The 27,911-nt window shown below is 47.3% G+C and overlaps 1 protein-coding gene across 1 annotated transcript in view; it reads left to right on the forward strand.

Moving 5' to 3' along the window:
* The first annotated feature begins 5,674 nt into the window (after positions 1-5,674).
* C12H16orf96 (chromosome 12 C16orf96 homolog) overlaps positions 5,675-27,911 on the forward strand; it is a 31,078-nt gene continuing 8,841 nt past the window's right edge. Inside the window, exons 1-9 of the mRNA XM_021208852.2 lie at positions 5,675-6,094; positions 19,733-19,837; positions 21,474-21,554; positions 21,746-21,832; positions 21,904-23,329; positions 24,084-24,169; positions 24,467-24,577; positions 26,399-26,473; positions 27,281-27,445. Of these exons, the coding sequence (XP_021064511.1) occupies positions 5,675-6,094; positions 19,733-19,837; positions 21,474-21,554; positions 21,746-21,832; positions 21,904-23,329; positions 24,084-24,169; positions 24,467-24,577; positions 26,399-26,473; positions 27,281-27,445 (2,556 nt within the window). The remainder of the gene's footprint in view (positions 6,095-19,732; positions 19,838-21,473; positions 21,555-21,745; positions 21,833-21,903; positions 23,330-24,083; positions 24,170-24,466; positions 24,578-26,398; positions 26,474-27,280; positions 27,446-27,911) is intronic.

Here is a 27,911-nt window from a genome sequence, read left to right on the forward strand (position 1 = left end):
CCAGAGCCTGGTTCTGAACCGGGGGAGCCCACTCATAGGTAACTGTGTTGATGGAGACGTTCTTCTTGGCAGCCACTGGATTGGTCAAGATCATAACGTTGCGTTTGTACATGGGAATGCCATCTGACTTCAGCTTGGCGATCAGGGTGGAGTACTTAGTGTCTTCAAAGAGTCTCCCCACTTTCCGGTCCTCTTCAGTGCTCAGGAGGACGTCACGCTCTTCTTGGCCACACTTGCGGTTACGACATATTTTCCTCCAGAAGTGTAGTTCAAATCCTTCACAGTTCTCTTTGCATTTTAGACAGGGGGCTCCAAATCCTTGCTCATGGCCTAAGCCCATCTTCTTCATTTTGGTTTCCAGGTCCATGCTGGGCGTCGGAGGGACTCAGTCCCGCATCTGCGATCTACGCTGCGGGAACTCCAGCGCCGCTACCGCTGCTACTCAGCCTGCACCCTCGAACTTCCGCAGCCCGGTTCGGCAGCGGCTGGCTTTTTTTTTTTTTTTTTTGAGACAGGACATCTCTATTGTGTCGCTCTGACTGTCCTGGAACTCACTATATAAATCATGCCGGCCTTAAACTCAGAGAGGTCTATCTGCCTCTGCCTCACAGTATTGGGACTGAAGAAGTGTCCCACCACACTCAGCTCATGTTTGTATGTTTCATAGCAACTGACTCAAGCAATGTGAACTTCTTCTGCCTGTTTGTATAGTCATGAAAGTTGCCCATTGTTGTGGCACAGTTATGAATCTTCCCTTCCGGTGCTGTGTCCATTGGGTAACTATGCCACAGGTTTTCTGTTTTAAAATTGTTTATTATGTTATTAAACGGGCAGGGGCACGAATGGACACGAGTGCTGTGGTGCCTGTGGAGGTCAGCAGGATAACTTACAGGATCGCTCTCCCCATTTACTGTGTGGATGCAGAGACTGAAAGCCAGTGGCCAGACTTGAGTTATTTCCGCAGCCCAATTTGTTTTTGCTATCCTGGGTATTTCTGGGGATTTTTGGTTCTTGTGCTTGGTGTCACAGATGCCCTTCTACATTATATGTGAGTATTCCTGTTGGGCATCCATCTAAGGGTACTGAGAAAAGTAGGATGTCTTCAAGTCCAACACTATGTTTATAATCATTATACAGAGAGGAGAATACATTTCCAAGAAACAATGAATGAAAGCTAGTTAAGACCCCCAACCCCTTTCTTTTTAGACTGGGTCATGGACACCCTAGGCTGGCCTCATATTTGCCTTGTGGCAAGGATGCCCTTGAACTTCTGACCCTCTTACCTCTTTCTGCCCCCACCCCTTTTTAATGAAACCCATTGGTCGGTCATACATCACAAGTATCTCCATGAACACCAAGCCTGGTGCTTTGTGTTTCTCAGGTTTTCCCTGTTACTGGACAAGCACAGACCTTGTCTCTGGCTTTTGTACCTCCTCTTGAGACTCTCCTTCTGTCCAGCTGCCTTGTCCAACTTTTGATACGATGGCTTTTGCTATATCTTATTGTGTTTATTTTGTTATGTTTGATTGTTATCTCTCAGAAACTGGTTCTTTTCTAGTGAGAGACAGAAAAGAAGAAGACGTAGAGCAGAGGGAAAGTAGAGAGGAATTGTGGGAGGAGGGGGGAACTGTAATCAGAATATACTGTATGAGAAAAGAATATTTTCAAAAGAACAGTATTATGGAAGGGCTTTGGGTTGGTTTTGGCTTACATTGGAAGGTACAGTCCATCATAGTGGGAAAGTTGGAACCCTCTTGAGAGAGCTTGTACAGGTAAAAGAAGTAACAAAAACTCTGGGTGTGGTGGCGGACGCCTTTAATCCCAGCACTCGGGAGGCAGAGGCAGGCGGATTTCTGAGTTCAACGCCAGCCTGGTCTACAAAGTGAGTTCCAGGACAGCCAGGGCTATACAGAGAAACCCTGTCTTGAGGAAGAAGAAGAAGAAGAAGAAAAGAAGAAGAAGAAGAAGAAGAAGAAGAAGAAGAAGAAGAAGAAGAAGAAGAAGAAGAAGAAGAAGAAGAAGAAGAAACAAAAATAGGCAGGAAGAAACAAACGTTGGATGGATAGGAACACATTAAAGAAGGGAGCAAGCAGTGCTAAGCCTCCACTGTAAGCGGTTGGAATGGGTGGAAGAGATCGGCAGTTTTATGTTAGTACTCTGAAAGCGGTTTGAGATAAGTAAAACCCAGAGAAAGGGGGTTGAAGGTCAGTAAGTTAAAGAGATTTGGGGAAAACTCAGAAGTGAGATGGAGGCCGTTGCTGCTTCAAGGTTTCTTGGGCTGTGGTCAGGAGGTGTGCCCTTGGTTTCTAGGGAAGTGGGAGGTGAGTTTGGCTACTTGAAAAATAAATTCTAAAATATGAGGATTACGGGGTGGGTACACAGCTTTGGAACCTGAGCATGTTGCCTTTTTGCTTTCAGTTTAACTGCTTTCATACTACATTTAGGAGAAGAAAAAAAAATTCCAGCGAGCAGGGGTGGATATGTGCAGGCTCAGGCAGCCGCGTGGGCTTCAAGCTGCAGCGTGATCCTCCAGAGCCCAGCCCCTAAGTGCAGCCTACGCGGTCTTGCCAAGATCGGGGTGGGAGTTGGCAAGCGCACAGGGGACAACCACTTCAGTGGCTGCAGCGGCCTCCTCAGGGCGAGAAGGCGCACACTGTGAATAGTCAGATGAAGGGGAAATGCTGTCTTATATTTATATCCCGAAATGTAAGGCGATCAAGGGAGAAACCTACTGGGTCGATACTTATTCATCCAGTAGCTTGGTCACATCCGTCCATACCTATTTATACTGATGAGTCCTTCTGTTTGGGAGCCTGAGGGGGCTACTGCTCTAACCATCTGGAGTCCCAATTAGCTCTGTTTAACTATTCCATGTGCTACAGCCCTGTAATAGCGACAGAATAATTGTGAATTAGCTGGGACCCATCTCCTGGGCGGCTCCAGCTGACATATCACGGGTATGGTCAATTATGTGGGCACATCTTGGAAAAGCAAAAAGTTTGTGATCAGATTGTTTTCTTCCACCAGTGTTGTGAGAAGGATCTTTGACAAGCCTTGTCAAGTTTCAAGGCTCCAATTCCTTAAATCTGTTAAAACTCATTTTGTTTCTGATGGGCATAGCAGCTATTATGATCCTTCTTAGACTTGTGGTCTGGTGTTCAGCATTGAGCTCCCCCTGGAGTAAGCATGAAGACCCATCCTGAACATCTGAGAGAGAAGAAAGGGTGGAGAGTGGAGGAAGCTCTGAGAGAATGAAGTTCCGAGTAAATGCTGTGGATCCAGACACAGCCTTATCAAGACAAAGGGAAATGGCGCCAGGGGTGGGGGTGGGGGGCTTATCCCCAATGATGAGGCTCAGATGGGTTGGTAAAGCCTTCTCTTCTGGTCCCCTTGTGTAGAAAAGCCATTATAGCTTTTTCTCCCAAGGCATTTGTGGCCTGAAGACTGCCCCCCTATCCTTGTTCAGTTGTATGCAATAACCCCACCTTTCTGTTCAACTCTGTAACACACACCCTGAGCATCCAGACTGATAAGGTCCTTCCATCTGAGAGCCCAAACCATCTAACCCCAGCATTTCTCTCTCTCTCTCTCTCTCTCTCTCTCTCTCTCTCTCTCTCTCTGTGTGTGTGTGTGTGTGTGTGTGTGTGTGTGTGTGTGTGTGTGTTTTCATTCCTTGGCTGCCTCTATTTCAAGTCCATCCCTGGAGCTGTATAAGGAGGAAGCACACTAACATTCTTAAAATTAAGATATCACAGGGGCTGGAGAGGTGGCTCAGAAATCAAGAGCACTAATGGCTCTTCCAGGGGTCCTGAGTTCAATTAGAGAGAGAGAGAGAGAGAGAGAGAGAGAGAGAGAGAGAGAGAGAGAGAGAGAGATGCCTATGTATGTGTACCCGGCCTGGTTCTGAATGGTCAAGCTGTGTTTGTATGGCCCCAGGCATAACCTAATTCACTTCGTTACACTCCCATTGTCTGCCTTTGCCCAGTTGGAGAATGCTCCCTTAAATATCTATTGTAACACATGACTTAGGCCACAGAGACATAGCCCTAAGTTAATAAACTCAGTTCTCTCCTACAGGACCACTTGGAACCACCTGTAGTTGCAAATTTGTGGGTATTGTCTCATTGCATCAAGGCAAAATGTAGTCTATGGATGTTTGGCCACCCTTCATAATGCAAGATGGCCAAAAATCCAGTACTGGTGATATTGGATGAGTATGACTGACAGAGCTCATTAGTCATATGTACTCACAGCCCATGTGAGGACATGCAGATAAATGTGCTTGGTTGCAAAGGGAACCAGCAGGCATGTGGGACGCAGGCTTTGTGGTGGCTGGGGCATAATGTACCTTCAGCTTCCCACGGAAAGATGTGGTGGGTTGTTTAAATATTTTCCAAGAGCTGGTATGAAGAGAACCCTAGTGATGAACTAGGCAAATCTGAGCATAGCTGGTCTGACCGATGGAGGAAGTAGCCAGACAGAAGCCTTTCCCCTTGGATGAGGCATTTCTGTCAAGGGAAGTCAAGGACTCTGTGTAACTCAAGTATAAAGGCAGCCCTTGAAGTTTTACATCTCTCAGCATAGTGGGGACCCTAGAGGCATTCATTAAAGGGTATGTGGTGGTGAGATTGGGAAAGGGCTCAGTGGGTAAAGTGCTTGCTGTGCAAGAATGTGGATCTGAGTTCAGATCCCTGGCATGCATGTAAAGGGTCTCCAGCTTGCAGACAGTTTGTCATAGGACGTCAGTCTCCATAACCACGAAAGGCAATGCTCATAAACTCCTCATAAGCCTCTCTCTCTCTCTCTCTCTCTCTCTCTCTCTCTCTCTCTCTCTCTCTCTCTCCCTCCCTCCCTCCCTCCCTTCCTTCCTTCCTTCCTTCCTTCCTTTTTTTTTTTGTTTTTCTGTGTAGCCTTGGCTGTCCTGGAGCTCACTCTGTAGATGAGGCTGGCCTCAAACTCAGAGATCTGCCTGCCTCTGCCTCCTAAGTACTAGAATTAAAGGTGTGTGCCACCACCCAGGCGAGCAATGAAGCCCAACACTCAAGAGGCTTTATCACCTGGGCTACTGGAACATACGACACTTGGATACTAGAACATACCTTGACCTTCTGACCTGATTGTATTCTCTGTCTTCAGGGTGAAGTGTCTGGGTGGCTGGTGGTGTCTTTGATCATATCCAGAAATGAGCTTAATTCTTTAGGCTCTTTTCTCGTCTTCTTTTCTTAAAACCTTGGACCTTCTGACTCCAAGAAAACTGTATTCTGTCCTGATTCCAGAGACTTCCAAGGAAACTTCCTTTTCCTCACCTCTCTGTGTCACTTAGAGGCATAAGCCTTATGTAACCAGAGGGCTTGAATGAAAAGCTGCCATTCACTCCTTAAGCATTTGTCAAATATTAATTGAACACCTCCTCTGAGCCAGCTCACCTATGAGCACCCACCCCACCCTGGGTTCTCGGAAGCATGCCCACTCCACCATGTTCTCTGGCATCCTAGCAACCAGAAGCTCTGGTCTGAGTTCTCACAAGGACAGAGGCCATTTCTTGCTGACCACTGTGACTTGCCACCCCAAGGCTCTCAGGACCTGTTGGTGTAGCAGTTCAGATAATTGAAAGCCGCTACGTGTCCCCAAGGACACCCAGAAGCCTTGCCACATCAATCGAACCCCTGGCAGGATGAGCTTCTCTATCACGTTCACCGAGCTGGTCAACGTAGCCATCCCACAGTGTGGGGTCGTGAACTTCAAGGCCCTTCATCTCCTGCTGCAGGGCATCTTGGAGCATATCCAAATAGCTGAGCTCAAGAAAGTCCTTTCAGGGGAAGAGGACTTCCTTCAATCCTCACCAGCGGTGTTTATGCCCAGGGAGGGAGATGCCCAGCCTATCATCAACCCAATGAAGAGGCTTAGCAACATCTTTGACCAAGTGGTAGACCGAATCGAAAAGATAGAGTGCAAACTGGCTGAGATGCAGGACATACCCACCACCTCACAGCTGGTAGAGGACAGCCATGGGGACAAGCGGCCCGCTGAGGAGATGTGGAATAATATCAAGATCCAGAAGAGGATAGAGGGCAATGAGAAAGCCACAGAAAAGGTACCCCCCCCTTCTGGAGAAGCACTCTAGACCTTGCTTCCTCCTAGACACCATATCCCCTCTTCTCCCTTGGGACGGGATATATCCACTTATGGAGAGTAGGTGAGACTTCATTGAACAGTTCAGGTTCCAAGCTTTTGTCCTTAATTGTATACTGAGGAAAGAAGCCAGATACAACAGACAACATAATTAAAGACCCCATTGTTGCAAAATACTCTGAATAGGCAAATGTTCATATCCTGAAAGCAGACTGGCAGTTTCCAGGAGTCAAGGGAGGGGCACAGGGCACGGCAACCAGTTGGATATGGGGTTTCCTTCTGGAATGAAGATGTTTGAAACTCCATCAAAGTGAAGGATGTTGAACTTTGTCTATGGTGTCAGTACCACTGAATTGTTTATTTGAATTGGCTAATTTGGACTGGGGAGATGGCTCAATGGGTAAAGTGTTTGCTATATAAACTTGACTATCAGTTCAGATTCCCTGAACCCATATAAGACAGACACAGTAGCCTGTCTCTATAATTCAAGTTCTCCTTCTAAATTTTTTCCTCCCTGTTTCTTTCTTGTGTGTCGTGTGTGTGTGTGTGTGTGTGTGTGTGTGTGTGTGTGTGTGTGTGTACATGTGTGAAGAAACCCTTGGAGGAAAGAAGATGGTATCAGCTCTCCCTAGAACTGGAATTATAGCTGGTTGTGAGCCACCCAACATGGGAGCTGGGAACTGAAGTTAAGACCTTTGTAAGAATGAGACAAGCTCTTCATCTGAGACATCTTTCTAGGCCTAATTCCAATTCAATTATAATGAGGAGAGAGAGGAAATTTCCCAGAAATCAAGGGCCAGCTAGTCTGTCCATCAGAGCAGAAATGAGGCTCTGCCTCAAAAAAGGTAGCAGGAGAGGACTGACACCTAAGGGGTCCTCTGGTTCCTGTGTGCACAGCACACGGGTACCCACACTTACACAGCATCATATATAAACACACAAAGATCTTTTTTGTTGTTTTTAGTTTGATTTTGGGGGGTTGGGTTTTGTTGTTGTTGTTGTTGTTTCAATATAGGGTTCTCTGTGTGGTCCTTCCTGTCCTAGGACTCACTCTGTAGATCAGGCTGGCCTCAAACTCACAGAGATCCACCTGCCTCTGTCTTCCGAGTTCTGGGACTAAAGGTGTGTGCCACCACTGCCCTGCCTCATACAGATGTTTAAATGGTGATTTTGGCTGTGGAAGCAACTCAGTTGATAGAATGCTTGCCTACATGTGTAAAACCCTGGGTTGGATTCTTAGCCCCAGATAAAAGCATGTGGTGCATGCTTGCAAGCCTAACGTTTGGGAGATAGAAGCTGGAGGGTCAGAAGTTCAAGGCAAATGCCACACCAGCCTAGGTACATAGGACCCCAGGTCAAATAACAATAACAAAACGTATTGTGTCATGTGACTCTTCAATTAAAAAAAAATGAGGCTTCATGGTGGTGGTGCACATCTTTAATCCCAGCACTTGGGAGGCAGAGGCAGATGGTTCTCTGTGAGTTCAAGGCCAGCCTAGTATACAGAGTGAGTTTCACACAGCCATGGCTACACACAGAGAACCGCTATCTCAAAAATCAATTAATATGAGGATCTATCATCAGGGAGACACTATAGTCATCATGATAATAGGAGCTTCAACTTGGCAAGAGACACAGATAAAATGAATGAACACAGATCCATGAGAAGTACCTGAGTAATAGTTATCCCTATTCTGTAGGTGAGGAGTAGCTGTAGTTGATACTCAGAAAAACTCTACGATTTGTTGGAGGCTCCACAGCCAGTAATGCTGAAGCCAGGAGTGAGTCAGTGCTTGACTCAGATGGGATGCAGAGCTCCAGTTCTACCTACTCTAGGATGTAGTTATATCAACAAGACCAGTTCAGAAAGAATAAGAAAAGAAATCCAGGGGCTGGAGAGATAAATCAGCAGTTAAGAACATTTGTTGCTCCAGTCATTGGTGGTGAACACTTTTAATCCCAGCATTCAGGACACAGAAACAGGTAGATCTCTGAGTTCGAGGCCAGCCTGGTCTACAGAGTGAGTTCCAAGACAGCCAGGGGTACACAGAGAAAACCTAACTCAAAAAAAAAAAAAAAAAAAAAAGGAAAGAAAGAAAGATCAAAAATAAAAACAAAACAAAAGAAAAAAACCATTTGCTGTTCTTACAGAGGACCTGGGTTCAATTCCCATTTCCCAGATTCACAACCACCCATAACCCCCATTCCAATGCCCTCTTCTAACCTTCTAGGGCACCAGGCATGAACAAATATGCAGGAAAAACCTCTGCACATGAAATAAAGTGAATAAATCTTTAAACTTTTTTAAATGAAAAGGAAAGAGAAACAAAGCCTTTAAGGTGGCTCAGAAGGGGCTGGAGAGGTTGCTCAGTGGTTAGGGGCTGGAGAGATGGCTCAGTAGTTAGAGGCTGGAGGGATGGCTCAGTGGTTAGGGGCTGGAGAGGTGGCTCAGTGGTTAGGGGCTGGAGAGATGGCTCAGCAGTTAAGAGCACCGACTGCTCTTCCAGAGGTACTGAGTTCAATTCCCAGCAACCACATGGTGGCTCACAACCATCTGTAATGGGATCCAATGCCCTCTTCTGGTGTGACTGAAGAGAGCAATGGTGTACTCATATACATAAGATAAATAAATAAAAATTAAAAAAAAAAAGATGGCTCAGACGGTAAAGCTTGACAACACAAGGTGAACCCCTGGAACCCACATGGTGGAAGAGAGAACTGAATCTGCAAGTTATCCTCTGATCTCCATGAAGTCCCAGAATCTCATGCACGTGTGCACACAGAGAATAATAGTAATAATAATAACAATAATAATGTATTAATATGCAACTTCCAGGAGTATTTTCCAACCACTTGGGAAGGCGAGGCAAGAGATGCTCAGGTTCAAGGCTAGCCTGAACTATCTATCAAACTCAAGTCTCAAGGGCCAAGGGTCTAGCACAGTGGCAGTACACTGTCCTAGCAAGCATAGCCTTAGGCTTCGTCCCCAGTGAAGAAGGATTGTTGGTAGGAGAACTGAACTCTCTCTCACCCACTGCTCTAAGAAGGTGCAGCTCCTCTGGAACACAGCTCACAGGTCTTAAGAGGTGAAACAGAAAGTCACCGTGTGAACTGCGTGAGCTGTGTTAGCAGCCCCACTCCTGGGTACAAAATCAGGAGAACCAAACCAGATTCAACCAAACACCTGCACACTGGTGTACCTAACAGAAGCCACCCAGATGCCTCTCAGCTGAGGGTACTTCTGCACTGGCCCCACAGCCATTTTGAGCCATGGTCCTTGAGCAACTCACCCTCCACCACCATTCCGTGGTCTGCGACATGGAGATCAGAGTTATATCTCCTTCTTGAGCTTCTGGTGTGTAGAGGAAGGGTCCTTGACACTCAGCTGGGACTAAGTAAATCCTAGGCCTTGTGAGACATGGGGTGGAGGAGGTGGGGAGATATAGTTTAAGCTAAGAAGAAAGATGACATTTTTGAGAGCCAGGAGCAAGGCGGTCCAGACTGAGTGAGGCACTGTGTTCAGGAACTCCTCTCTTCCAGTCTCCACCAGTCAGTCTATGTGTCCTGATGGTTAGAAGAACTGTAGACTAGAGAGAAGTAGAGAATTGCCACTAGCTTGGGATGGGTTTAGAGATAGGAAGGGCTCTTCCCCCCCCCCCCAATGTGTGGCAGAGTCATTAGTTACACCAGTCACCCAGCAAGTCTCAGATAAGAGCCTAAACTGGACACCAGCCACTGACAGGCTTCTGGGTCTGACCGAGGGGCTGTGGGTGTTAAATCTTCAACTCAGGAGTTTGTAGAGATGATTACAGAAACAAGCTTCCCTCCTATCTCAGGGTTGTGTCCCATGACTGTCCTGGGCTGTGCACCTGGCCTGTCCCACTTCCTTCTCTCTTTGCTTTCTAGCCAGGAGAACAGTGCTCACTGAATACCATGTGAGCTATACACTGCCCCAGTTAGCACCCTACCAGGTATGGGCTTATTAATCCCAGTTTTCAGATGGTAACGTGGAAGTACAGGTTAACTGAGTCATGTGAGATCATTACACTGGGAAACAGACATGCCATCAAAACCTGGCAGAGGGGGCAGGTGGAATAACTCTGCTGGCAGGAAAGGGTGGGGCTTGATAACTGTTGGTGGATGTTCCTTTACTCCAAGATTGTAGTTGGAATTCACATGAACTGGGGCCAAAGAGACAGCTCAGCTAATAGAATGCCCACCTAGCATGCAGGAAGCTCTGAGTTCTATCCGAGCAACACATAAGCCAGGTATGGAGGCTACATTCCAGTATGTGAGTGATACAGAAAGCTCTGGGGTTCAAGGTCATCCTTGATAAATAGCTCAGGGCTGGTCTGGACCACATAAAAGTCCACCTTTAAAAAAATTTTCCCTGCCGGGCGGTGGTGACACACTCCTTTAATCCTAGCACTTGGGAGGCAGAGGCAGGTGGATTTCTGAGTTCGAGGCCAGCCTGGTCTACAAAGTGAGTTCCAGGACAGCCAGGGCTATACAGAGAAACCCTGACTCGAAAAAAAAAAATTCCCCACTAACTGTAAATCATACAGTGCCACATTCAAGGTGCTCAAGGTGCCCTGCCTGCGGCTGATATCATCACCATTCAGAGATTTAGCTGGGGCAGGGAAACAAGGATACAATCTCAGGCGCCAGGAGGCGCTGGCCCTGTGGGAACACGGGCCTGAGGCTGTGGCATGCTGCAGGGCACAGAAACCCCATCTGGTCAACACAGCCAGGTCTGAAACTAGGCAAAAGAGCCAAGCAGTACAGGAAGAAATGCCAGTCATTCTGTGGAGAGGAAGAGGCGGGGAGGCCCACATGCTCTGGGAGTCCATTTATATAAAGTACCTAGCAGAGGCAAATCCGAACAGCCAGAGAGAGGCTCTGTGGTTTCTAGGAAGAAGCAGCATGAGGAATGACTGCTGATGGTGAAAGAATTCTCTTTCAGGGCAATAAAATGTCTTGAAGTTATGCAAAAGTGTGTGTTCAGGAATAGAATAGAGCACATGTGCCTGGGCTAGCATCAGCTTTGTTGGACTTCAAGACAACACTTCCGGAGACAAGGCTGCCCCTGATAGCCTAGGGCCTCATGGCAGGACAGGTGGGCACAGATGTTGGGAGTCCTGGACACAGTCTGCCTCCCTGGTCTTTGACCTTGCTGAGTAAAGGCTTCTAGAACTCTCTCATGCCCTGAGAAGCCACGGAAGATCACCTGCTCTGCTCAGGAGAAGCCCGGTGGACAGCATCAGACTTGGCACTGTAACCTTCAGAGGACTGTCTGTACCGTTAAGGAGTGTTCCGGCCATTAGAGCATGCTGCCAGCGAGCCACTAGATGAGGTTGCCATGGTGCCTGGTGCAAGAACAATGGAGCTGCTTAGGTCAGTGTCTGCCTGAGTGAGGGTGGCAGCCAGATGTCACAGAGCTGCTGGCATTGCCCCCGCCACACCCTTCCATTCCCTTTCTCTGGGATGCTGGGGTTATCATACCCTGCCACCCTTAGTCATCACCCCTCAAAGAGACAAGAAAGGGCTGTTGCTGTCAGTACTCACCCCAGAAAAGTCAGAGGGTGCCTGAAGAACCAACAGAGACACCAGAGGCCTCCTGCCCCACGGTGGGTCCAAGGCCAGTGCACACTGATCCCACAACAACTCATTAGCAGGGTTAGGCTGTCAGGTTTCCGAATCCCAATACAACTGACTTAGTGGATAGGATCACTCTCTGTGGCTTGAGACTGCCCTGTGCATCGGAGGGTACTGAGTGCCACCCTCTTACAGCCACCGAAAACACCTCCAGGTACTGCCAGACACCCACCACCCAGGTAAGGACTGCTGGGTTAGGAAACCTGGGCTCCAGGCTGGGGATGGGTGGGAGACCCATGTCTGTAACCCCAGGACTGGAGAGGCAGAAGGATTACCTTAACTTCAAGGTCAAGTTGGTGTACATATCAGGTTCAAGGTGTAACTAGATAGCCAGACCCCTGTCTTAGGAAGAGAGGGAGAATGGAAAGGAGAGATGAGGGGAGAGGGATGGGGAGAAGTCAGGAGAGAAAGAAAGGACAAAGAAGAAGAAAAGAAGAAGGAGAAGGAGGAGGAGGAGGAGGAGGAGGAGAAGAGAAGAAGAAGAAGAAGAAGAAGAAGAAGAAGAAGAAGAAGAAGAAGAAGAAGAAGAAGAAGAAGAAGAAGAAGAAGAAGAAGAAGAAGAAGAAAACTGCCAGGTGGTAGTGGAGCAAACTTTTAAAGATGGCCAGATTTCTGTGAGTTCAAGGCCAGCCTGGTCTATCACCAGCCCAACCAGCCCCAGCATTTACCACACCAGCTCCCTTTAGCAGGTTTCTCCCAGACTGTGGGCCCCTTTTGAGCCCCCAGATTCCTCATCTCCCTGGAAAGCTGCCTTTGTTGGTCCCTGTCTGGTTGAGAACCTGGTTTTCTTAAAGAATGACTCTGGCACCCAGCTTCAAAGGAGAAAAGAATGGCATTCGCCCTCCCTCTGTCTTTAAGGTTGTTCCAAATGGCCTCCCTACCCTTCTCTCCCACAACCAAAGTGTGCCTGTTGTACATCATACAAATTAAAATGACTTCGCAATCAGTTTGGATTTGGGGGTTGTATAATGCTGCTTAAAGGTGTTGGTTGCAGAGACTCAGGGTTGACGCTGTTGTTGGAAGGGCACTGAGTGCTATGGACTGGGTCGTTACCCTTCCCAGAACACTGAGGCGCACTTTTGCTGTTCTTCAGTCTCCATTCCCATCAGTCACATGGATGTGCCATGTCAGCCTTGGTGGCTGATTGCTCAAGACGATGTTGCTTTGGGTCCCTGTAGTGTACTCCGTATGGCCTGAGAACTCTATAGAGAGGGAACCATCACAAGAAAGGACACACCTGACTGCTAGTGCCTGTGCCAGGCTGGTTAGCTTCTGACTTGATTCCCTGTAAACTCAGCTCCATCCAAATCCAGTCTGTGGCCTGAGTGCCTGGGCAGAGGGAGAATTTTCCCCTAAGGTCCTAGAAACCATGCTTGTCCAGACTTGTGACTGACTGCTGCTTGAGCCTGTTAGGATCCAAGAATCACTGAAGAACGATACCCCAGACTCAAATAATATGCAAAAGCACAGAGCATTTATTCAGCTGAACTTCCTGCATGCAGGGGTCTCCCCATTTGGGAATGGAGACCTCTGGTGGGCCCACAGGCCCAGCCTTTATTGTCAGTTAGGGGATTCCAGGGAGGGCTACGTGCCCTTTACCTGGATGGTTTAGCTCTATCTCTAGGGTTCTGACTGGTTCTATAATTGGCTCTGGAGACTTCCCGGGGGTGGTGGTGGCTTACTCATTCTAGCTACCTATTCTTACTTCAGGCCAGATGACAAGGTGCCCTCGGATTGGCTGCCCGCGGCTGTGGTTGACTGACCAGGGGTTCCTGGATCCTGGGGTTCTCAATTCTGGGAAACAAACTTAGGCCTAGTCTTCCAAACTTCCAGTTTGCAGCCTGTCATGGAGTCAGCCTGGCTCTGGCTAACTCAGTCCTCTCAACCGCAGGGTGTATCCCAGGCATGAGAGGCAGCAGGTGGGGTTATTGGCTATAGGAAAGTGTCCGATGCAGTGTCACAGACCAGACCCTCAGCTGGAACAGAGCCCTGCTTCTGTTTTGAGCCCTTACTCATGGGGCAGCCCTCTTTTCGGGGTAGTAGTAGTAGTTGTTGTTGTTGGAAGGCTTATTGTTTATTGTTGTTTCGTTTTTAGACAGGGTCTCTTACAGCCAAGGCTGGCTTCAAACTTGCTCTGCAGCAGACAATGATCTTGGCTTCCTGAACGTCCTGCCTTCGGGTACTGGGATTTCAGATGTGGCCCTACCTGGCACTTAGCTGTGTTTGTTGGGAAAGGTTATTCCTGCTTGAGGAGTTTGGTCCCCTAGTGGTTCTAAAGGAGAAGGAGAGAGGAAGCAGGACTAGACAGTGGCACCCACATACAGCACAGGTTTCTCTGAAGAACAGTTGCCAATCTCAAGTGCATGGGGCCTTCAAAACCTATCTCAAGCCTGGCAATGGAGGCACACACATTTCATCCCAGCTCTCGGGAGGCAAAGATAGGGTTGTCTCTGTGAGTTCAAGTCCAGCCTGGTCTACACAGTGAGCTCCAGAGGACCCTGACTCAATCCTCAGCACACACAGGGTGACCACAACCATCTCTAACTCAAGTCCCTGGGAACCTGACGCTCTCTTCTGGTCTCTGTAGGGGCATCATATGCACATGTGGAACACAGACATAAATGCAGACAAAAGACTCGTACACATAAAATAAATAAAATTTTACAAATTAGTTAAATATGAGCCTGTCAGTCTCTCTCCAGGCTGTTAGTTTTATTCTGCTGACCTGTAACATCTGACATCATGACAACACCACACTTCTTTTCTTTTGCTATATCAGAGCCAGAAGCCAGGGCTTTTTGGATACTGGACTAGTGCTCTGACCCTGACCTCTGGTCCCAGCTCCACCACACTGTGCTCACGACTCTTGTCTTGAAATCTGCCAGCACAGGTTTCCTAGGTTGCTCTTGAAAGCTGCCTTGGCTATTCTGGAGCCATGAGATTCCACAAGAACTGCAAGTTTATCAACCTTTGTGAACTCACCCGATGGGGATCAGATGAGATTAGAATGCATTGGTAGACAAGTTTAGAGAGTGTGGCCATCTTAACAGTACAGTCTGGGGCTCGGTGGTTAAGAGCACTGGCTGCCTTTCCTGCGGACCAGAATCCATCCCCAGCATCCAGAAAGCAGCTCACAACTAACTATATAGCTCCAGACCCAGGGGTCCTGATGTCTTCTTCTAGACTCCTAAGGTACCAGGCAGATAAGACTGCAGGCAATACACCCATACATAGAAAAATAGGTAAAAATGTTTTACAGTTTTACCACATATACATTGTGTACATGTATGAAATTATTAAAGGATAAATAAAATTATTTTAAGACAGAATCAGGAGGATAGGATATTTTCTAATTATTTGAGAAATCTTTATTTACCTAACTAGCCAAGACTGGATGGAACCCAAGTGTCTAGTGAAAGGACCTCCAAGACCATGTTCTCAGCACAGAGGAGATTCATTTGTTCCAGAGGGACAGAGGTCAGGGAATAGGAGACACAGACAAAAGGGCGGCAGGCCAGAGTCCCTCCCTTCAGGTCTTCTTGCTGAGTTTGTTCTGCTGTTCTGGTCAAGGCCAGCCTTGAACTAGCTGAAGCACAAGATAACCTTGAACTTTCAGTTTCTATGTGTGCTCGTCTCTGCTTCTCAAGTGCTGACTACTGGTGTCACCCTGCTCAGGCCTCCAGGCTTCCATTTGTTTTATTGAATTTCCTCCTCAGAACTGTAGTCTTCTTTTTTTAAAAAAAAGATTTATTTACTTATTATATGTAAGTACACTGTAGCTGTCTTCAGACACTCCAGAAGAGGGCATCAGATCTTGTTACGGGTGGTTGTGAGCCACCATGTGGTTGCTGGGATTTGAACTCCGGACCTTACCCACTGAGCCATCTCACCAGCCCCCAACTGTAGTCTTCTTTACTGTGGCATGAGATTGCTTTCTTCATTTTGGGAAGCCTGGGATTACAATTGCTTTTTTTGAAATGATATTTCCACACAGTTGCTGAATTAATTTATTAGTTCTAATCATCAATTTCTCTTTAATTTTTTTTTTTTTTTTTTAGATTTATCATCTTTTCTGTGTATCAGGGTTTTGCCTGTACGCGTCTATGTGTACCACATGCTTGTGTGGTGTCAGTAGAGGTCAGAAGAGAGTGTCCCCTGGGAGTGGAGTTAAGGACAGTTGTGAATGGTCACAATGGAGGTCCTCTGGAAGACCAAGGAGCACCCTTAAGCACTGCGATACTTCTCCAGCCCCTTTAGTATTTTCTAGATAAAGATAATGTCACCAGCAAAGGCACTTAGTCTAACTTCTTTTTCAATCAAATGTTTTTTATTCCTGTCTGTGGCCTAATCATGCTGGCCAGATGCATGGGGTGAGATGGTAACTCTGCTGTTTGGCTGGTCTGTCTGCTGGCTTGCTGCTGCTGGCGGCCTCACACACATGGTGAGTGCCCTGGTACTGAGATCTAGGTCTTTTGGCCCTGGGCTTTATCTAGCTGAGGAAGTTCTAACTATCTCCTGTATTTACCATGAAAGTGGGTTGGGTTTTAATAAATGCTTTTTCGTGACTCAGCTGAGATGATGCACTATCGCTTGGTTCTGTTTGGCTGGTTGCTTTGTTGTTCCAGACAGGGTCTCATTACACAGCTTTGGCTGGCCCGGAACTCACTGTGCAAACCAGGCTGGCCTCGAACTCATAAACACCTGCCTGCTTCTCTCTGCCTCCAAAGTTCTGGAGCTAAAGGCATGAGCTACCACACTAAAATTTATTGCTTTTTGATAGGATTTTTTTTTTTAAACTGGTGTTAATGACTTTTAGAGAAGCAATTGATTGAACCACTGCGATTAATCCAAGTTGGCCATGGCATACAGTTCTCACACATTGCTTGATTTTTAAGATTCCACTGGGGATTGTTTATTTGTTTGTTTGTTGAGACAAGGACTCTATGTTTGCATACATCACCATGAACAGCAGCTAGCTAGTTTTGAGACAGTCTTGCATAGCCCAGGCTGGCCTCAGACTTGTTCTGTAACTGAGGATGACCTTACACTCCTGCTCCCTTTGCCTCTACTCCTCCTGAGTTTAAGAGTTATGGTCATGAGCCATCGCTACCAGCTGTTCCAATGTCTTAAGATGGAAGACTGCATGGGGATATTTGTTGAGTGACATAGACTGGTAGCTACAATAAGTGCCTCTGTGCATCTGGTAAGTGCTGATCCGTTGCATTTGTTTGGGGTTGGTACCTCTAGATTTCTTTAGGTCACAGTTCTCAGAGAATATCTTTTTCTTTTCTTTTCAACTTATTTATGACTTTGAGTTTGAAATATGTCTCATGCCTGGAAATTTAGCATTCCTGATGCTGAGGCAAAGGAGTTTAAGTTTAAGGCCAGCCTGGTATGCATAACAAATAAATAAATGTGTCTCAAATAAATAAGTAAATAGCTGTGGTGCTCTTGCGCCAAGTACCACCCCAGTCAGGTACAGGGGTCCTTGGAATGAGGGTCCTCGAAGCTAGGTGGGTAAGGATTTGGCAGTGACAAGCAGAAATAAACCCAGAGACAGTTTGAATCTGAGTGCATTTTGCAGCTCTCAAGCAGGGGATTTTAATACATTAAAAAAACAAACATTACATCTCTTAGAAACTATATCCAGTGAAATGCTCACAAATACCAACAAAAATCATTTTGTACAGGAAAGCACAAAAATCATCCAAGCATTACAACTTTAAAACTATGTATTCAGCAAATCACAAACAGAACAGGTAACATTATTAATATAAATCATCAAAATATAACAATTCTAAAAGAATGTATTCAGTGGGGGATGTCTTCTAAGGTTAGTAGCATATATTTGGGAGCAGGTTAATAAATCTTTAACGGTCAGTGCTCTTAACCACTGAACTAACTTTCCAGCCCCATGGTCGATTATTATTTAACATCTAGTGCCTGATTTTTTAAAAATAATTCTTCAATATGTAAATTTAAACTATTTTAATTCTTTCTAATTAAGGCTTTCTTTACCATATACCAAAACCCACCTCCGAAGACACACATATAGCCATATGAAATTTTATTGTTGGGGAAATTTTTATTATAATAGTTCTGTAAATGATTTAGAAAGTAAAGCGTTGGTTTCCCTGGGGGTAAGGTCATGTTAGTGGCCCCATCTCTAGGGATGGTTTCTTACCCATTATTCTCTCTTAAGATCTTGGCCTAGGCTACCAGGAACATGTAAATAAGAAAAGGAATAAGAGAAAACAAAACAGATAGACTGCCATGAGAACTACGGCTCAATATTTTTTCTCCACAATTGATTTCAGGAGGCCTCCCCCTTTTGAGGTCACTTGCCTCAGTCTGTGGAACTTGTCACACAGATCCTACTGGAAGTGGTGTGGCACTCTTGGGCTGATGAGATACCCCAATTGGTAATGTGTTTGTCACACAAGGATGAGGATCTAAGTTCTACTCCCCACCAACCACATGAAAAGCCAGGCATGTGGTTTCCACCTGGAATTCCAGTGCTGGAGATGCAGAACCCAGAGGAAAGCTGGGACTGCCGGCCACTTGCCCTACACCAATCAATGATCTGTAGATCCCACTGAAAGCCCTGGTTCAAAAAATAAGGTGGATGGTGACTGAGGTACATACACACAGAGATGCACTGACACATGCACACATGTGCATACACACATGCACACGTGTGTGCTTGCGCACACACACACCCTTTACATAGCATGTAGCTGGATTTTTGTTTTTGTTTTTGTTTTTCCACAACAGTGTTTCTCTGTATAGCCCTGGATGTCCTGGAACTTGTTCTGTAGACCAGGCTGGCCTTGAACTTACAGAGATCTGCCTGCCTCTGCCTCTCGAGTGCTGGGATTAAAGTCATGCACTACCATGCCTGGCATAACTGTATCTTATTGTTACCCATTCTGCCACTCTTCATCTTTTACCAGGAAGTTCCATCCTTAAAATGTGTATAAATTATAATATATATAAATTATACATTTGTTCTTCATGTAACTGTAGAGAAGTACTGGCTTGTGCCATTTTGTTATGTGTGAAATAGCTAACCACACTTCGGGGTGTTTGCACACATAACTGTGTTTCCACTCCCACTCATGTTATAACTGAAGAATCAAAACCTAGAAAGTCACAGAAAATCACCAGTCACTGTGAGCTGAGCTATGACCCTGTAACTTCCTCTCTCACCGGCCAGAGTTAGTCTCTACATACAACCAGAAGGATCTTTTAAAACTATGAATCTACAGGACTTGGGTAGCAGATGCAGAACTCTAAGTCAGTATAGGCTACATAAGTAAGTTCCTGGAGAGCCTGGGCTACAAAGTGAGACTCTGCCTCAAAAAGCCAATCAATTTGTAATTTTAAAATAAAATAAATAAATATGCAAGTCTAGTCCCATCTCCCTTGCTCCAAGCCTCCAAGGGCTCCCACATGAGGGCTATTTATACTGCCTCTCTAGAGCCTTCATGTCCACTATACATCACACACACACACACACACACACACACACAAAGAGACACACAGACACACACAAAGACACAGAGTGGGATGGGGAGAGGCAAAGGAGAGGGAGAAGGAACTATATGTGTGCCTTCCCTACCCAGGCTGCTCTCTGTTCCCTTTGCTGGTCCCTGGGTACATCCATTTTAGGCCTTTCAAGAACCAAGAAGATCCCTTACGTGGCTGTCACCAAAAGCTTTTTTTTTTTTGGTTTTTCGAGACAGGGTTTCTCTGTGTAGCCCTGGCTGTCCTGGAACTCACTTTGTAGACCAGGCTGGCGTCGAACTCAGAAATCTGCCTGCCTCTGCCTCCCAAGTGCTGGGATTAAAGGCGTGCGCCACCACACCCGGCACCAAAAGCTTTTGATGTGACTAATTCTTTCTACACCAAATTTCATGGCTTCCTCCCTTTTCTCCCTGTTCAGTTTACCAGGACTCTGCAGGATCTGCTCAGCGACCTTCATGTCCTCAAGAGCTCTGTGGCGACTATTCAGAAGGATGTGGACACAATCAAGTTTATATTTGAAAAGGTAGTCATTGCTGTCCCTTTGCTCACCAGGAAGGGAGGAGAAAGGCTTAAGCTGCCCTAGAGAACTGTTTGCCCCGTCCCCCTGAACTTTCTGTGACCCCTCAGGTATTAATAGCAGAAACCCACTTCATTTTAACTTAGGAAATACAGCCGGGCGTGGTGGCGCACGCCTTTAATCCCAGCACTTGGGAGGCAGAGGCAGGAGGATTTCTGAGTTCGAGGCCAGCCTGGTCTACAGAGTGAGTTCCAGGACAGCCAGGGCTACACAGAGAAACCCTGTCTTGAAAAACAAACAAACAAACAAAAAAAGGAAATATAATAGAATTTATTGTGTTTTTACTTTGTAAATTGCTTTAAATGGGTGGGAGTGGGGTGGGGAATGGGTGGGCGTGCAGGATGGGTGGAAGGTATGTATGTTTTAATGTGTTGTGTATGCGTGTTTTGCTCATCTGCATGTCTTTGTGCCATATGTGTGTCTGGTGCATGCAGAGTAGAAGAAGGTGTAGTTACAGATGGTTGGGAGCCGCCATGTAGCTCAGGGTTGCCCGAGCATTGGGCAACTGCAGAATTCAGGTTCACTAGCTTCCCTTTCACTATCCACTCTACAAAGCAGGCTAAACCTAGCACAGGGGCAGGAGCCCCTACTCCATGCCATGAGCACATTGCAGCCTGCCATGGAACTACACAGAATCCTGAAGCAAGAGGCAGCAGCCGCTAGACCACAGCAGGTGAAGTCCAGTTGGAGTCACAAAGTGTTACAGCTAGGCCATTTGCCCCAAAGAACGCGATTTAATGTAACATTTGGGCTTTGGGCTCATCTGAGGCTGGGTCAGGACCACAATATGCTAGAAAGGACACCTTGGGGCAAGTATGTGTGAGAAATAATTCCTCCTTGAGCCATCTCTTGCAGATTCAGTGTCCTCAATGTTAATCTGCTCTGTACTTTGTAGGCCGGCCTGGCCTCCCGTAGTAGAGACTGGCTTAGAACTGACTCTCCCGCTCCGCATCACAGCAAGCACCTTCACTCCTGGTTTTATGCACCACCGGGGATCAAGCTGAAGGCTTTGGATATGCTTGGTGGTGTCACCAACTCAGCCACACTGCCATCTCTCCTCTTGAAGATTCTTTTTTTCCCCTATAACATAACATTTTTATTGATTCTCTGTGAACTTCATGTCACACACCCCACTCATGCTTACTTCCCAGCCCTCCTTGCACGTCTGCTCCGCCAGCCTTGTGACCTTGCCCCCTTGCAGATTCTTTTTTTTTTTTTTTTTTTTTTTTTTGGTTTTTCGAGACAGGATTTCTCTGTGTAGCCCTGGCTGTCCTGGAACTCACTTTGTAGACCAGGCTGACCTCGAACTCAGAAATCCACCTGCCTCTGCCTCCCGCGTGCACCACACCCGGCTGCTTTTGCAGATTCTTAATGAGCTATCCATTCAGTGTCCTGAAAATTTCAGAGACTGTCAAATACTGTGTAGCCCAACATTTTTCAAAACTTTTTTTTTTAATGGAACCCCTTTTCTCTCCTGCGAATTCCATCCTTCCATTCCACACTCTGTTAGCTAATATGGTGAGAAGTAGCCAGGATGGGATCAGAACCCGTACCCCAGCCTCAGATTCGGTTTCTTGGACAGGTAAACCCACAAAAATTGGAACTTCTTGGTGATGACTTGAAAACACAGAGCCGGAAGTTGGGTGCCCTGCAGCGGGAAGTGGTAAGATCTTTGGGTTCTAGTCTCTTACCCAGCGCACTAGGGGCTACAACGAGTTTGGAGGACAGCACACTATGGGAAGGGTTTCAGCAAGCAGGCAAATCTCCAAGAGCAGGTGTGGGAGCCGTACATGCTATCCCCCCCCAACCTGCCCTAACTTGCCACCCACTCGCTTTCTCCACCCCACTACACAGGTTACCCTCCAGAACAAGGTTCGAGCTGTCCCCCAACCTGAGGAGATGGTGCTCTGGAGTGGCCTCCATGAGGCCATGTTCAGTCCGGTGAGTGGAAAAGGACGACTGGGATACTGCGGATGGGAACAGACCAATGAGCTCCGCCCCTTCCCCTGCAGGAACAGCAGAAGCTGGAAATGGAGCAGTCCGGAGTCTGGCAGAGCATGGTCTCTCTGCCAGAGTCTCCTTTGGAGCAGCCTGAGGATGCTGGCTACATCCATATCCCCATCCACAGTGCCACCCCTGTGCCCACCATGGTGCAGTTTGGAACCACAGGAGCCCTCAGGGAAGAGGAGCTCACTCGGGCTGAAGAACTTGCTGACTCCCAGAGGCTAGAGCGGGCTCAGGCCTCTGTGTCTCTGACACAGAGTCTGAGACAAGCTGCCCCTGCCGCCGCCCCCGCCCCCACTGCCGCCCCCGCCCCCACCCCTGTCCCTGTCCCTGTATTTGTGCCTGGGCCTGATTTCATGCCAGTCTATGGGCCTAGACCTGGAATGGCTACCCCAAGTGCATGGGCCTTACCAAGAGGCTGGGCTAGGGGTAACGTTCAGCCTATGTGGAATATGGGTCCCTACCAGCCTGGCCAAGGTCCACTTCAGCCTATGGGTCCGACGCCCAGGGTTCCCTTCCCAGCCATGGGAAGTGGCATACTATGGAGTCAGTCACTGCCCCAAGAGCCCCAGTGGTACCCAGAAACTGAAGAAAAAGGGACTGAATATGAGGAACAGTACCTGGAAGGCTATCAGGAGGAGATGCCCATGGATGAGGCTCCCCAGGAAGAGATGGCTGTGTATGGGGCTCTTGAGGAAGAGGTCCCTACAGAAGGGGTTCCTCAGGATGGGATTCCCAAGGGAAGAGCTCGGGAGAGGATTCCCAAGGGAAAGGTCCCCAAGTACAAAATCCCCAAGGAGAGGGTTTCCTATCACAAAGCCCCCAAGGATGTGACCCCCGAAGACTCAGACACCAAAGATGAGGTTCCTGAAGTCAAAGTCCTCAAAAAGGTGGCCTACAAAGACAGACCTCAGAAGGACAAGGCCCTGGAACCACGCCATAAGGGCCCTTCATCTGCCATAAGGAAGCTGAAGTCTGCTATTGCCACAGCTGCAGCAGCTGCAGCTGCCTACGCGGCCCACGCAAACTCAGCTGCCCAGCTTGCCAAAGATGCTGTGAAGGCCATCCAGGACGTTCCTGCGAGCCAGCTGGCCACCAAGGCAGCATTGATTGCATCATCAGGGCCTTTAGGGGCCTTTGCAGATTTCCTGGGTGCAGGATTTGGCCACGGGGCCACTTCCAGCATACCCTTCGGTGAGGGTGAGTTGGAAGGGTTTCCTGAAGAGTTCGCAGCACCCTTTAACCCCTTCACATCCAAACCGGTCCTGTCCCAGGCCATGATAAATGCCATGCAGGCTACGAGTCCTGAAGAAAAGAAAAAGGCTGTGCAGTACTCCATGAGCCACATTGCCCAGATGCCCAGCAGGCATAACTCCCTGAAGGAAGAGTTTACAAACCTGTCAACCACCTTAAACCAACGCTTAAATTACTTAGGTAGGCCTGGCCAATCAGGGGAGGGCAGCGCAGGCTTCGATCCTCCCTGTAGCCTGCCTCCTCAGGCTTCCTCCATAAACTCTGTTTTCAAACATTTGCTACTCACTCCTTTGGCTTAAGCACTAGTCAATTTCTCTCCCTCTTTCCCTCCCTCCCTCCCTCCCTCCCTCTCTCCCTCCATCCCTTCTCCCTCTACCCCTCCCACTGTCTCTCTCTCTTTCTCTCTCTCCCCCCTCTCTTTCTCAAAGGCAGGGTTTTTCTGGAAGCCCTGGCTGTCCTGGAACTCACTCTGTAGACCAGGCTGGCTTCATACTCAGAGATCTGCCTGCTTTTTCCTCTGAGCACTAAGATTAAAAGCATGCACTACCATGCTTGGTTCACAAAAGAATTTCTTTTGTGAGTTTCTTAAAAACTGTAATAGGGGGCTGGTGAGACGGCTCAGCGGGTAAGAGCACCAACTGCTCTTCCAAAGGTGCAGAGTTCAAATCCCAGCAACCACATGGTGGCTCACAACCATACATAACAAGATCTGACTCCCTCTTCTGGAGTGTCTGAAGACAGCTACAGTGTACTTACATATAATAAATAAATAAATCTTAAAAAAAAAAAACTGTAATAGAAAAATCTATCATTCTCTTTAAGTGCCCCCAGACTTACTCATATGTCATATGGACATGGCACAAACATGGGAGCTCTCTCCAGCCACGTTCCTCCGTCATTCCTTTTAACAGCTGGTCCCTCTTTTCACTTTCAGCTAACATGGGAAGCTCTGGCGTACTTGGTAGCACAGTAAATGTGCTGGAAGAAAAGATTATTAACCTTCAGAAGGCCAGGCTGCAGGTCAGTGTCGTGGTCACAGAAGGACTTTTGAGAAGGTGGTGGCTTGGCTTGAGCTAGGATCCAGCCTCCTGTCACCCTCCCAGTAAGGCTCGGAAGAAGTGCTTGGGGTGGCACAGCAGCTGCATCCATGCAGAGTTAATCCGAGGGCTCTCTTGTCTCTGTCAATAAGTATTTCCTGTGCTGTCGGATGTCAGACTGGTGTACACAGGCCTGGTATCTCTTCTTGGTGTCAGGACCCTTCTGCCTGCAGCAATATCAGAAGCAGAGGCCTTGGCTGTCACTGTCTCTCCTGTTTAGGAAGAAGAGCTGGAGAGAGTTTGGGGCCACCAGATAGATACGATGAAGAGTCACTACACAGTGCTGGACAGGGCAGTGGAAAGGCTCCAGATTCGAATGGATGACCTGAAGGTTCGGAGGTCTGAAGACCAAGAGGGAGGCACAGGAGAATTACTCCTTGGGACTGTGAGACCATCCCCTAAGGGTCTACAAAATACGAGGGAACTAGACAACATTTTATTCTGCATAAATTATACTTCAATTAAAAATAAATCCCAGGGGCTGGAGGGAGTTAAGAGCATTGGCTTTTGCAGAGCACCTGGCTTTCAGTCCCAGCATCCACATGGCAGCTTAAAACTATAATTCCAAAGCTGGGCAGTGGTGACACACACTTTTAATCCTAGCACTCAGGAGACAGAGAAGGTGGATCTCTGTGAGTTTGAGGCCAGGCTTATCTACAGATCGAGTTCCAGGACAGCTGGGGCTACACAAAGAAACCCTGTCCCAAACCAAACCAAAACTAAAACCCATACACACAAGCACCCGAGCCTCAGGGGATTCAGTGCCCTCTCCTGGGTCCCGGGAACACCGTGCACTCTGTGGTACTCATACATACACACAGCTAAAACATTTATATACATACTTTTTTTTTTTAAAGAATCACCCATACATAAAGGGCTTGGACAGTGTCCAATCTTGAGTCCAATCTTGTCATCAACCTGAGGGTAGAAGGACAGATTTAAGGCTTCGTGACATTTGCTGAAGGGATCAGTGAGTGGATAAGGGGCTTTCTTGCACCAACAGTTATTTATGTTCATAACATTTTCCCTGAACCAGTTCTTCTTCCCTCGGGGTTGAGAAGAGAACCTGGGGCCTCAGGCATCCTAGGCAAGCAGGCTAGCGCTGGGCCAGAGAAAGCAACTGAGAGGCCAAACTGGGGGCTTTTTTGCCACACCCACCTCTCTTGTTGGTGACCTTGGAAAACCATCTGGGGACAAGATGGATGTGGTAATGACTTGGCGTGAATTACAGTTGAGGTTAACTTCAAATAACATGAGAATCCCCAAGTAACCTACTTAAAATACAGATGTATTTATCTTTCACATTAAAAAATTCAAGAGATTGCTTTAGAGCTGGTAGGGTGCTCGTTGGTGTTGCAGACACAAGCTGCAGTTTCTAGTTTTTTGTGACTGCTATTCATAATGTCACCACTTGGACCATCATGGCTGGTCTCTGATCATTAACTCTTATGTTCAATCCAGTGGCAAAGAGGGTACGGGATGGACATGTAGGTGAGGTAGAAAGTGCTCGACAGCATCCACAGAGCCCTCCATCCTTAGCACTACTAGGACACAGGGAGGGTGGGTGAAGAAGGTTAGCCATACATACCCACTGACCATCATGTACATCCCAGTCAGAATAAATGCAAGGCAAGCTGAAGACTGTGGTCCTCAACTGAGTAGTTAAGTTGGGAATTTTTCCTATGGGTGAAGGAGACCAGAAGTGAAGAGAGAAGACAATGTGAGACCTGAGAGAAAAAGTGATGCTAGGCTCTGGGGACAAGGGAGGCTCTTCCCAAGCAAGCAAGCAAGCAATCTGTTGTTCCTGTCATGGGGATAGGTTAGTAGGGGACAGGCCAGCACTAACAGAGGATTTCGTGAAATTATGTGTGGACTGTGAGTAGTGGACCCTCTTGTCAATCAGACAAGGTGAACTGGCCTTCCACACCAACGGAAGTGAATCACTAGCTCTGGTCTGTGCTGCTCTGGGGTTGACACCCTCTCCCTCCGAGGATCAGCTTGTCCCTTGCTCTTGCCCTCTCCTGTCCCTGCTGCCTGTGAGCCTTCTAATCATCCCACCCGCTTCTTGTCCACGTGGCAAAGTCAGAAGCACAGAGTAGCTGCTACCCTCAAGGTCACGACAGAGGCTGACTTGCCTGTGTTCTGTTCTTAGGTCCTCAAGGCAGAGATCGAAAGGTTGGACCTGGTTAAGGCAGATAAACGGGTGATGGATCTGGAGCTGAATGAAGTAAGCAGAGACCTCCCCCCAGCCCCGATTTCCTCTCCCTGCCATTCTCCAGCCTCTGATTTGCCAACCAGGGGAGCAGAAGCACCCGGGCAGAGGCTGCAGGAGCGCTCGCTCGGCCTTTATTCACTCAGGAAATCCCACTCCTCTCAAAAGTTACCCACCCACCCCTCTTTTCCATGACGGGTGATTGGTGACACTATTGTTTTAAAAATCAGGCATCGGGTCAGGTGTGGAGACACATGCCACTTGGGAGGTAGAGGCAGGTAGATTCTGTGAGTTTAAGGCCAGCCTAGTCTACAAAATGAGTCCCAGGCCGGCCAGGGCTCCATAGCAAGATCCTGTCTCAAAAATAAAATAAAATAAAATAAAATAAAATAAAATAAAATAAAATAAAATAAAATAAAATCAGGTATCAATCAGTCTGGGGATGTAGCACAACTGGTCTTGTGCCTTCCTGGCATGCATGAAGGCCTGGGTTCAATCCCCAGCATCACATGAACTGTGCATAGTGACAGGTACCCATAATTCTACCACAGAAAGCAGAAGAATCAGAAATTCAAGGTCATCCTGGACTATGGGATACAAGGCCAGTCTGGTATACATGAGACTCTGTCTTAAAAAAAAAAAAATCACACGTCAACTTTCCTGTTTGGCTCAGATCCCACAGTTGTGTTTGAGCGTATATAGACATGAACACTGAACTTAAGCCAAGGCTATACATCCATGACCCTCAGCTAGAGAAACTGAGCACAAGGATAAGAGGGCTCACCTCCCAGCAGTCTTGCTGCCCCGAACCCCTCTCCCTAGAAAGCTAACAGGGACGCATTGGCAAGCAAGGCAAACCGAGTGGACTTGGAGACAGCAGCGATGGAGCTGAATGAGATGATTCACAGCGTGCTCTTGAAAATCACAAACTACGAGTCTGACTGGAAGAAGGCTCTGAAACATATCAGGAAGGACATGAACACTAAGGTGAGCCTGTATTAGTTAGCATTTGCTACTTAACAAAATGTCCCAGAGTTTAGCAGCCTCAAAGAGCAATTTTGATAGTTTTGAAGAACAAGAATTCAGAAGCAGCTTCCCCGGGTGATTCAGGATCTGTGACTCACAAGGTCAGACGCACATGTCATTCCCGGCTGTATTATCTGAATGAGCTATACGAAGCCATTTCAAAGATTGTACCCTCATGTGACTGTTGGAAAAGTGTTTCAGTTTATCATTTAATGACTCCTTCCTAGGGCCAATTAAGGGGCCTTATAACATGGCAGCCAACTTCCCCTGACACACACACAGACCCAGTGACCCAGTGACCCAAGACAGTAAGAAGAATGTACGATGTCTTTTGCTACACAACTGTCTACATCACTTACATCATTCTGCATTAGCCTGTTGGCTACAGAAGCTGATCCCATTCAATGCCAAGAGACACCGGCTCCAG

Source organism: Mus pahari, chromosome 12 (assembly GCF_900095145.1).
Source record: "Mus pahari chromosome 12, PAHARI_EIJ_v1.1, whole genome shotgun sequence".
Lineage (NCBI taxonomy): Eukaryota > Metazoa > Chordata > Mammalia > Rodentia > Muridae > Mus > Mus pahari.